Source organism: Loa loa, assembly GCF_000183805.2.
Source record: "Loa loa unplaced genomic scaffold supercont3.434, whole genome shotgun sequence".
Classification (NCBI taxonomy): Eukaryota; Metazoa; Nematoda; class Chromadorea; order Rhabditida; family Onchocercidae; genus Loa; species Loa loa.
In genome coordinates, this window is record NW_018108614.1 from 691 (window position 1) to 13,187 (window position 12,497).

The 12,497-nt window shown below is 24.4% G+C and overlaps 3 protein-coding genes across 3 annotated transcripts; all 3 read left to right on the forward strand.

Moving 5' to 3' along the window:
* Positions 1–531: 531 nt before the first annotated feature.
* LOAG_08130 (hypothetical protein) lies at positions 532–4,928 on the forward strand (the record flags this gene model as incomplete). Its single annotated transcript, XM_003143662.2, has 9 exons — positions 532–660; positions 1,116–1,329; positions 1,865–2,034; positions 2,634–2,775; positions 3,266–3,340; positions 3,793–3,895; positions 4,363–4,432; positions 4,690–4,819; positions 4,880–4,928. Coding segments are annotated over 9 exons (1,082 nt in total), but the record flags the coding sequence as incomplete, so codon positions are not given.
* Positions 4,929–5,471: 543 nt separating this feature from the next.
* On the forward strand, positions 5,472–6,591 carry LOAG_18666 (hypothetical protein; the record flags this gene model as incomplete). Its single annotated transcript, XM_003143663.2, has 2 exons — positions 5,472–5,728; positions 6,396–6,591. The coding sequence occupies 2 exons, from the start codon at positions 5,472–5,474 to the stop codon at positions 6,589–6,591; spliced, it is 453 nt and encodes a 150-aa protein (XP_003143711.2).
* A 1,250-nt stretch (positions 6,592–7,841) lies between these two features.
* Positions 7,842–8,414, forward strand: LOAG_18667 (hypothetical protein; the record flags this gene model as incomplete). The annotated part of the gene is made up of 2 exons (XM_020451331.1): positions 7,842–7,937; positions 8,310–8,414. 2 exons carry the CDS (start codon positions 7,842–7,844, stop codon positions 8,412–8,414), a joined length of 201 nt encoding a protein of 66 aa, XP_020304891.1.
* Between the last annotated feature and the right edge of the window lie 4,083 nt (positions 8,415–12,497).

Genomic DNA, 12,497 nt, shown 5'->3' on the forward strand with positions numbered 1-12,497 from the left:
ATGAGATGGATGATAGAATGAAAGATTTAAATTGAAGTTTAATTTTGGCATTGAAATACAGTAGATAAGACATCTTGAAAGAAATAAATTACCATAACATTTACTAAATTTGTACTATTTCAAATATGCTTTACATGTAGTTTACAAGATTTTAAAGAGAAAAATTTGTTTTTTTCAAGTAATAACAAAGATTTTAAGGAAAAGATTATAATTAGAATAAATGGAAATTTACAGTTTCTAATTAAATGTTTTTTTTTAAGTTTAAGTTAGTAAAATCTAAAGTGAATACTAGAATTTACACAATTTTATCAAATGTAATTAATTTTCAAGATGTTATTGTTGTGATATAAGACGATTTAATTATTGTAATAATTCTGAAATAATCGTTATTTTACAAATGAATAAGTTATAATCATTATAACTATCTGTATTAATCACGATTTTATCAAATAATAATTATGAATGATGATAACATTTTATAACAACACTGATAATATGCTGATATATCATTTCAATAATACTTTTTTTTATAGGTATTTACATTTGTATATTTCAAAGTTTGCTGCGCATATTGTCGATGGCAACAAAATCGACGTCGTATTTGCCGTTCAGCAATTAGTTTCCGTTATCATCCTAATGCACCAATAAATGCTCGAAGAGGTTAATTTCTCCTTTTTTTTTCTTTTTCCCATTTAATTTTACACTTTTACAGTTTAATATAGTAATTTTTTGTTATCAAATTTAAATGTTACGTTCATTTTGAAACAATTTCATCTTCTTTATAAAATGAAAAATTTATCATTTGTATTTTATAATTAACATGATAAATTTCACTAATTTTGCTAATTTAAACTTCAGCAATTTAAAATTTTACTAATTACTAATTTAATTTTTTACTAATTTGACAGCACTTGCTGAATTCAGTTTTGTTAAGTATTTTTTTTAAATTTTTATTTCAAAAATTTCAAGACTTCTTCAGTTTAAAGTCTATTTGTGTTAGTTATTTAGTGCAATAGAATTTGCTTTATTTTATGAAATTTAGGCATTAATAAGGTTTAATTACAGATAGTAAAGAGTAATAGAATGGTCAGTATAATTTAATAACAATTGTTTAGTACCACCAAGTCGTTACAATCAACGTTATCCTGGAATTCGTCGGCATGGAAGTTTAACACGATTATACGGCCCACGTTTGAAAAGTACTTTTAGCGATACAAAAAGTATTCGTAGCTCACGAAGTTTTAATAACAAATATGATACAATTTCATTACCGGCACGTCGAAATTTTGCTACATACAACATTCGAACATCTTACGACACCTATCATAAGTAAGTTGTTTTCTTTTTATTTCATCAAGATTTTCAAAAGAAAACATGTGAAATTACGTGTTATTATTGTAACATGTATGTTAAATTAGTAGTTTTAATTTTTTTTTACAAGTTTATTTGATAATTTTGAGTTGTAATTTTACGTGTATTATTTATTTATCAAAAGAATGTACTGAAATTACATGTGGTACTTCGTAATTTTAGTTGCTTCTTAAGTTCTTTTTCTCGTGATTTTATTTTTTAGTTTAAAATTTTTCAACAGTTTTGCATGTATTACTTATTAAAATTTTTCAACAGTTTTGCATGTATTACTTATTACTTATAAATAATTTGTAAATTTTGTTCATTTTGCATAGGTTTAATTGAACGAAATCTTTTTGATTTCAATTTTTACAATTTTATTCGATGCAAATTGATAAAATAAAATGAAAAAAGTGAATATTGCGGCATTATCAATTGAAGAAAGCTTAAAAAATTGAAAAAAATTTTGGAAAAAAAATCGAAGGAATTTTGAAGGAAAAAATAAACATTTCAGAGTTTCATTAAGAAAAGGTGCACCAGGAATGATAAATCGAATTCGTTCAAATGAAATTTCATTACGTGATTCATCACTTCATAGTATTAGCGAATCCAAGCAAAAGCGTGGTTGTTGTAATTTGTCACCAAAGTGTGCTGCTACTGAACGTTCATATTTCACTTTTAAAGGTACATAATTCATCCATTTCTAAAATATGTTGAAGATTGTAAAGAAATATGGGAAATTAAATTATAATAAATTATAATACAGATTACTTATTTCATTAATGGATAAGAAATATTTTAAAATTTTGAATAATGAAATATTTGAAGGTTGATAATTTTTGAGGTTTAATAAAATATCCTAATTTCTCATTTCATGCATTTGCTAAATTCAATTATTTGTTAAATATTATTTAAATTATTAATTGGTATTGTTGAAGTAAAATTAAATTTATTATCTCGAATCCTTTTTTTTTCACTACTTTATTTTTTTTTGTACATAATCTTTACCATTTTTTTTATTCTATTTTCGAGTATTTTTAGATTTGATTTCATACATATTTTTTAGTTAAATTTTCATTTTTTAAATTTATATGCATATGCTTAAGTGAACAAACTAAAAGATAAACATTAAAAACTTCTAGTATAGAATTAATGAAGTATTATCTTTAAATAATAATGCAACTTTTTGTGAATTAATTGGAAATCAAATCATTCTCTTTATCTATCACTTCATTTAAAAAAAAAAGAAAAAATGAAAATGAAAATTCTTTGCATATTTTAAGGTGGTATACCAGTACGTTATCAAAGTGATGGTAAATCACGAGGTGCCTTTGTTGAACTTAAAACTTATGCTCGTGGTACAGCTGGAACATCAACTAATTTACATTCTAATGTTACTGGCCATATTTCAGTACCACAACTCAGGTTTATCATTAAAAATTGAGTTTTAAATTTGCAAATTTTTCTCTTTTCTACCCTCTATTATGTCGAACTTAAAACTTATACTTGTAGTACAGCTGGAACATCAACTAATTTACACTCCAATGTTATTAAATTAATTAAATTACTCTACTGAATTAATTGATTTACTTCACTGGATTAACTGAGTTACTCCTGGAATATAAATATCTAATATTAGGATGTATTAATTTCAGTATTAGTACATCTAGTACATCGCGTGGTCATTATTCAAGTTCTTCCTTAGATGATACATTTGAATAGGAATTACGAAATTCTTATTTAGGTAGTACATTTGGGTGTTATTCAATTGGGTGTTATTTAAGGTGTTATTTAATTTCCTATCTATACACAAAACTCCTGATTTTTAATTAGAATAATGATAGCTGATTGAAAGAGGAATGATCACTTTTCACTACATTATTGTTATTATTACTATAATATTTGTTATTGTTAGAGCTAAAGCTCGACGAAAGGAAGAAAAAGAAAAGGACATGTCAACAGTTACAACATCATCACGAATAATCACTAAGTAAACTTTTGTTTTCATCTATTTAACTCGGAATGATAAAACACTTCTTGAAGTCAACATACTCTTAGGATTACTGATAATGATAGTAGAGATAGTTTAGTTTTACTGATCACTTAAACGAATTATAAAATTGATTACTGAAGTGTAACTTTGAATGATCCTCAAACTTCAAGCAATAATTTGATAATCTTTCATAAATAAAACATCTTTTTTTTTCCAAATGATTAAAAACTCGCAAATCTGATGTTTCATATGCTAAAATTTGCTAACATTCCAACTAAAATAGGTTGTTAATTGGTTTCTTTTTTCTGCAAAATTACTAGTTTGTCAAATATGTTTTGGTTGGACTTTGACATCAAAAATTAAATGAGTCACAGATTGAAATTAATTATTAGTAGCATCAGGTAAAGATATTTTTCTAACAAATCAAAAAATAAATTTTGAAATTTTAGTCAGCGTACAAGTAATTCGAACAGTAAAGAAAGTGATTCGGTAATTCTACCACAAATTACAGTCAATGATAATGTTGATGAGGAAGATGAAACTAATCATCAGGTTATCTTTATTCTTTTTCTCATTTCCTTGCTAAAAAAAAGAAATGATATGTTATCAAATGCTATGAGATATCATCTGTTAGTTATGGGAATAGAATGTATTTTAGAATGGATAGGAATGAAGAAAATTGAATTTCCAATTAAGAGAATGAATTTCCTAATTTTAAAAATTCAGTAATTTATTAACTTCGTTTGCTGAATATTACTCACTTTAAAAAATAATGTGATATATCCTGTTAATTGTGTTTTTTTTATTTTTGGCTAATTTTATTTGCTAAATGAAATTTGACATTTTTTCAATTATTCATTAATCGATTTTATTGGCATAGAATTCATCGAGCAAATAATATTTATTGTAGTAAAATGTAAAATTTTGTTAATCGAATAGATTTTCTTTTCACAAAAATTATCATCAAAAATATTTCAAATATTAGCAAAACAAAAAAAAAATAGCAATATTAATTGTAGAAAAAATCTTTGGATAATACTGAACAAACAACTGCTGCAACTACAATTAAGGACTATGAACAAACGGAAAGTATGTTTTCGCTTTATCATCTCCAGTAATTTTATTTAAATTTTTGTCTCATTTAATATTGTTTACATTTTTGTCATCATGAAATTGTTCTCAATGATATACCATCATTAAGAGTAATTTTATAATTTCCAGTTGAAGAGTATCATTTGTTAACCTAAATCGTAATGGATAATTTAAAAATTGAAGTTAAAATTTGATTCAGTAAAAATTCTAGTAGATATTTAGCAGATGATGAGAGTATAAATGAATTTTTTTAGCAAATGAGAAATTAAATTCAGCAGCATCATCATCACAGGATCCAATACAACAACGATCAACAGGTATTGTCATTGAACGTATAATGAGTGCAAATAAGCCGCCATCTTTGGATAGTTCACTCCTGAGAAGGTAACTATTCAAGTAATTTTTATTTCAAATTATAGTATTTTGTTTTTTTTTTTTTTGCAGTTTTTTTGGCATAAAACAGTTTTTACTATATGTAGTAGTTATGCTATAATTTGGTGACAAAAGAAGCACAACATTTAGTGGTCATTTAATGAAGACACTTTCAAAGAATGAAGTGTTAAAAATGATGATTGAAAATATAAATGTAGAGAAATGTCAACAAAAGCTATTCTATTACTTTTAATTCGAAAATTTCTAACATTCGTATTTCTGTGACTATTTCAGATTACTTACGATTACTTAGTGGTCACTAAAAAAAACTGCATAATAAATTATCGTTGATAATTTCAGAAAATATACTTGAACAAGCATGACTTTTTCTTTTTTTTGGAAAAATTACGAATTTTTGTCAAGATTTTACGGTTAAGATTGGGATAATCCCACAAAAAGATGACATAAAACGTCGATGAATAAATAATTCAAACAGTTGGAAAGTAGTTTTCTAACTTTTGCAATGAATAAGTACATACTGAAGTGCTTACATTTAGCTTATAGCCATATAAACTGATAGTGTATTATGTTAAGTAATCGAATTGGTTCTTCATCCTGATAATTTGTATTAAATAAATTAAAAAACTAAAATTTTCAAAAAAAAATGAGTTCATATCTTTTTGGAATTCGCCAAGAAATGTTAGATAGCCGATCGTTTCGTAGTGCGGGTAGCGAACGATCTGATGATATGTCATTACGATCAATAAGACGTGCAGGTATACCGTATAAACGTGAAAAAATGCCTGTTTCGGTTGGAATAATTACGGTAATTTTGTTTATTGCTGGTGGAGCAATTTTATTCGCTATTTGGGAGGACTGGAATCTTTTCGATGGTGCATATTACTCATTTATTACTTTAAGGTAAATTTATCTATATGTATATATCGATAGCAAAATAATTGATGATAATATCTATTTTATCGTTATCATTATCCTAATTCGGGCAGTTGTTATGAAAGCAACCATATGATTAAGCATTGTAAATTCCTGATTAATTATCGGTGTTGCCATCAATAGCAAATGGAATAATGAGGAAAATTCCTGAAAATAGAAATTTTCCGAATACTATCAAAACTTTTGTTAAAATAACATTACTTTTGTTTGATTTCTTATTTAGTATAAAATGCTTTTCGATGGTAATATTAGGATTAATTTGATTACAGTAATATTCTGATTATTTTTTGCATAAGCAATATAACATTTTAACCGGTATATATCATTATCCAGAAATATACTACACTAAGCAACTTAACAGAAATGGTAATACATATGTATAAGTTTTTAAGTTTTGTAAATTTAAAATTCCCAAGTTTCTAATTTTTAATCTCTAAATTTTAAAGTTTCTTCCTGAAATTATCATATTAAATTATCATTATATATGGAAATTTCGAATTTCCGGAGTTTTTATCTATTTTTTAAATTTTACAAATTTCTGTCTCCGCGATCTCCACAATTTTCACCCTTTAATTTTTAAATTTTGCTAATTCCTCATTGAAATTGCACATGTTTTTATATTTTCAAATTTCAGTACAATTGGTTTTGGTGATATAGTACCCGGACAAAGTCTCGGTGAAGGTTCACAGGAAAAGCTCATTGTTTGTGCGTTGTATTTGCTATTTGGTATGGCGCTAATTGCAATGTGTTTCAAACTAATGCAAGATGATGTAGTTCGAAAAGCACGATGGCTTGGACAAAAAATTGGTATCCTTGGTAAGACATTCTAATCTTACAAACTACAATTTTCAAATAATTTCATTCTTTCGAATTTATTCGAATGATAAGAAATTGAGAAAAATTAGTAATTTGTGTGATTTTTTGTCCCTTTTTTTGTTTTTTTTTTGGCTTGTTATAGGTAGATTTATGTGTCACGTACGTAGTTTGTCACGTACGTAGCTTGTTTTTAACAAAAATTCTAACATTTTTTTCTTGCAAGCAATTTGCACTTATTATAACAGCTTTCTATGCCTCTAACTACGTCTCCAGGAAACAAAACTGAAGCATCGCGGTTGGGTGAGATACTAACATCACCTATACTGCGCATACTGGAACTGCAATCCAATATTGCACAATCAGGAGTTCAAGCAAGTCTGCTTTCGTGCATTTTGCATTTTGCAATTTGTTTTTTTCTCTTTTTTTTTTTTTTGCACATCCATTTTAATAGATTTTATTAATATGAAAAAAGGGGAAAGTTGCAAATTTTTGCCAAATTATTAGATACAAAAAAAAATTATGAATATTAATTATTTAATGCAAAAGTTTAAATTTGGTTTGAAATTTTATAAATTGGCAGAATATTTATGTCAGAGGCAAAAATTTGCAAAAAATTATTTGAAAATGCTTGCTTTCACATGTATTTAAGAAAATGAAAACATATGCAATTAGTATTAATTCGAGCTAATTATAAATCAATCAATTCAAGCATATTTTCGAATATAATTTGAAATCTTTGGATTTAGCTCAGTGAATCAAAATGTATTTGTTGAGCTTTTGGGACATGTCACAAATTTTTTATCATTTAAAATTGGCGCGATAGTTGATATAATTGATTGACCGTTGCTGAATTTACTCGCATCATTTTATTATCAGCCAAAACTTTTGATAATTGAACTCATTTTTCGTTCTAATCAAAAAGAAATACTTCCGTTATTAATTGTACTACAATGGATTTTCTTTTTTTTTTTTCGCAATATGCATTGAGCAATTTTTGCAAATATTTATCGAGAACTTTTCCTCATACACTTGTAGAAATGTGCACTGCGAAATGATCATACGTCATTGTCGCAATGATCATAAATGATAATGATGCATTGCGACGTTCATTTTTGAGTGTTCATTTTAATTGAATAATAAAAAAATTTTGTTTTGTATAGCTTTTAATGGTTGAAAATTTTTTAATGTATAAAATACTGTTCGAAAATTGTGCATTAAATGAATTTTAGCAGCAAAGAAATTATATATTTCAGTACGAGATACTATGTCTGAATCTGAATCTGATGTGGATGATGATAATTTGGTAGAAGAAGATGACGATGCTGATGATGATATTGTGTCGGAAGAAAGAATTGATCAGGTTTAATTTACATTTTCTTTTTATTTGTTTCAATAGTAACTTAGTAAAGAAATCACTTTTTCTAGCAGAAAGAGGTAAAAAATGAAGTGGAATGATTAGCATTATTATGAAATCAATTAGCTGCTTGATGTTCCGTTTTGATTTTAATCGAGATAAGTGAGCATGAGGAGTCATTTAAAAGTAGATTCATTTTTGTCGAAATCTTTTTTTGTCATTAAGAATGATTGAATTTTATGGAAATAATTTTATCACAAGTAATTTATATATAACACCAGATACACAGAAATTAATTGGAATAGCACATTATAAATTAATTAAATGCGACTAATTTCAGGGAAGGTGATAGTTATAATATCGTTTTGAAATTTTTAGGATAAGCCTACATTATCCAGTGGTTCATCAAAACGTGATGATGGTGAGTCATGCAGTTTAACCGTACGTGGTGATGAGAAGAAATATGAAGGATATCAGAAATGAGAGAGTATCCATCCTTTCATGAAGTGTCCTGATCTGATTGTCCAAGATGTCTTCTAACGATTTCATCGAAACAATTATATTAATCTTTGTTTAATTGCTTAGTATGCTCAAAACTGATTTTTTGCATGCACCATATGCAATTTTCTTAATTATTCATTAAATGCTATTGATAAACGATAAAATGTGGAAGTGAAGAAGTAAACAAAAATAAATTTATGATGTTATTATAATAAAAGAGATAATATAATTTCAGATGATAATAGGATGAGGATATTTAGAAAAAAAAAAAGAAAAAGAAAAAGATTAGTAGGCGATACGATGAAGTAGTTATGTTGAAATTTTACAATTCAACTTGAAACAACAACGCAAACATATGTCATTAATGCAATTAGCACTGTGCACTAATTTATAATTAGTTGATCCAATACTTAATTAATTTCTAACTACTATAAAATATCAATGTAAATGGCTTTATATTAGAATTATGCAATTGTAAAATTTGAATTTTTATAGCAAAAAGTTACAAAGTGAAAAAATTTTTAGACAAAAAAATAGTAGTAAGAATGAAAATATTTCATAGTGTTGTTATCATTTGAATACTTTCACATTATAAAAAAAAAAACCAATAAAAAATAAAGTTTGAAAAGAAAATTTTTTTTAAAAAAATTAGCAAATGAAAAATTTTCTCCTCTTAGTTTAGTTTTTAATATATTTCTTTCTTTGAAAAATAAATTCAATGAAAAAAGCGCATTTCTTCATTGATTAATAAAATTTTAACCAATACAAATGAAACTAGTACATGAATTAATTGATATCTGAATTGATAGATGTGGTTTTTCTTTTCTTCCATTAATTTTTTATTTCCTTTGTTTTATTGTTTTTTTTAGTATATTTCAATTTTAAATGTAAAATAATAAGCAAATTTTAAGGTAAAAAAATTAGCATTGAAAAATTTTCAATTCTTTTAAATATAAAATTTCATCAAAAATCATTAGTTCTATAAAATTCACATTCTAAAAAACAATTGATTTTTTTTTGTTTCTGTTTAAAATAAATTTATTTATTTACTTTTAATTTGAAATTATTGAAGTGCAATAATAAAAGATAAATATAACTAAAAGTGAAAGATTGAACAGAAAAAAAAAAAAGGCAACTGTTTATTTTTTAATTCAAACAAATACTGCTGTATAAATACCATGTATTATTTCACTTCCCTTTCCAATTTTTTCTTTTTTTCCTTTTTGTTTATGAAATACATTTCCCCATTTTAACTAACTAATTGAAAATGCCTTCATGATTTTTAATTCCTTCATATTAAATTAAAATTTAATTTCCGAATTTTTAAAAAATGATCTTCCTTGGCAATATTTAAAATATGTACTTCATAGCTTTTCTACCGAATGAAATAAATACATTCATCAAATGACGTATACATATAACTATCGTAAAAATTAGAATTTTAAATTTATTAAATTTAACAATTAAGTGTACCCTTCTATCGATGTGATGAATTTTTTTTTTTTTGAGTAAATTCCAGTAAATTAATAAATGAATTTTTTGAGTACAACAAATATTTCCATTCCTTTTTCACTTAAATATTTAATAAATAGACTTTTATTAATTTTTTTTATTCTTTCTACAGGAGGAAACTGTATTGCTTCATTGATTGAAATAGTAAATGGAAAAGAAACTTTACAAATATATTAATTAATTGGTAATTCATTCATTATCTTCAATGCTATTTATTCATTTTCACATTTTGTTATTTATTTTCAAAAAAAAGAAAAAAAAAAAGGAAAAACCGAATGGAAAAAAAAGAAATTAAATAATTAAGAGGGAATAATTCAATCAGAAATATATTTCAACAGATATCATAAACTATTTAGGGGACGAAAAAAAAAAAGAAAAACATTTCATTTTTAATTTTAATTTAATTTTAGATTTACATTGGAAAAATCATTTTTATTTCTTCGCTTTCTTTTCCTTCAATTATTCATTTTTCATTTAAATTTTAAATTACCTTTTCCTTCCATAATTTCTTATTGATTCTTTAATGAAACATCCCAAATGTAAAAGTATAATTTATTTCCTTTTTTTTTTTTTTTTTATCTCTTCATACCAATTTAAATTTTCATTTGCATTTTCACTTTTTGTTATGCCTTTTATATCATCAAATCTATTAAAATCCCAAAATTATTCCAATCACTCTTTTTTTTTTCTTCCATTATTTATTACATTTTACTTGATTACTTTTAGGAAATTTTAAAGTGAATTGAATTTTTGAAAAACTCATTTTTTTAGGTTATGATTAAATTTTATGCTTAAATAAATAAAAAAGATAAATAAAAAAATAACAAAAAATGAAAACAAAAGAAAAATGAAAATTCGAATAAAAAAAATAAAAATAAAAAATACAAAAATTAAAAAAAATAAAAAATCCAATTTTTTAAATTTTTGAAATTTCATTAGTTATAATGAGACTGAAACTTATATCTAACAACATATTAAAATATGCAAATTTTAAGTGAACCAAACAAAATTTATGCTTTTATTTGCATAATTTGTCATAATTTGTTTTATTTGTCCACATATTTCTATGCCTATACTTTGTGTTCGTATAAATCCCTGTATAGATGAGTGTGTGTGTGTATGTGTAAATGTGTGTATGTGTATGTGTATGCATGTGTGTATGTGTCTTTGGGTGTGTGTATGTGTGTATATGTGTGCATGTGCATGTGTATGCATGTATGCGTGTGTGTGTATATGTGTGTTATATGTGTGTGCGCATGTGTGTGGGTGTGTGTGTGTGTGTGTATGTGTGTGTGTGTGTGTGTGTGTGTGTGTCTTTTATGCACGTGCAATATGTATTTATGTATCTGAATTATCAATTTCTGAAAATGTTTTTGTTTATTATCGTTCAAATTATAAATTTTTACAAAAAAAAAAAAGAGAAATATTCTGAAAATTTTGAAAATAAAATTATTTCATGCAAAAATTATATATTAAATTAAATAAAATAATATTTTAAATTATTTCATCAAATTTTAATTGTCTTTATATAAAAAATTTAATTCCATTTATAAATTTTATTCTACGATCAAACGATTTTTTTATAAAATTTACAATCAACATTTGATGTATTTTTTGAATTAAAAATTAAAAAATTCATGATATTTTAAAATGTGACATCTTTTAATTTTCATATTGTTTAAAATTCAAAAATTTAATTTCATCTAAAAGAAAAGTTTGCTTCTGTAAAGTTTAGTTTTGTACAGAGAAAAAAAAAGAAATTGAAAGAGGAAAAAAAAAATAACATATAATTATGAAATTTATGAGGAAGGAAAAAAGCATTTTACTTTTTTCTTTTTTTATTTTCCGCTTACTAAGAACTGCGGAAAAAAAAAAGCAATAATCAAATTAGATTTTTGTTCCACTTAATGCTTACTAATAATTAGTTTTGTTATTTTCTCTTTCGTTTTTTTCTTTCCTGCACAATTTAAATGTTTGTCATATATTATTCATACTGGTGACATGTCGTGAATTTCATTTTAGCTTTTATTTAAAAAAAAAAAGAAGTCTTTAATTCATTATTTCCTTTTGATATTATATTCGAATTATTTATTTTTTTCTTGACAATTACATAGTTAAATTGATTGAAATTAATTTTAAACGAAGTTTTCGATTATTTTCTTTACATTTTCTTTTTTTAAAATTATTTAAAAATATAACCTAAAAATATTTTTATATTTTTCAAATTGTCGAAAAAACTATTAGTGCTATTATTTTTTTTTTGTTGACATTTTATTATTAAAAATTAAATTAAGTAAGTAAAAAAAAAAATTTTCTTATAAAATAAACAACATTTATATGATATTAAGAAGAAAAAAAAAAAAAACTTATTCATATTACAATATTACAGGTAAGAAATGTATACTCATAATAAATTATGTCTAATGTTACTAGCAATATCTATTAGTTTGGGAAAATTATTTAATGAAAATCAAAATATTGTTGTTAGAGCAGGATCAACTGCATATCCACATTATCTACGCAAGAATTTACATGGTTAGTTTTTTAAAAAAA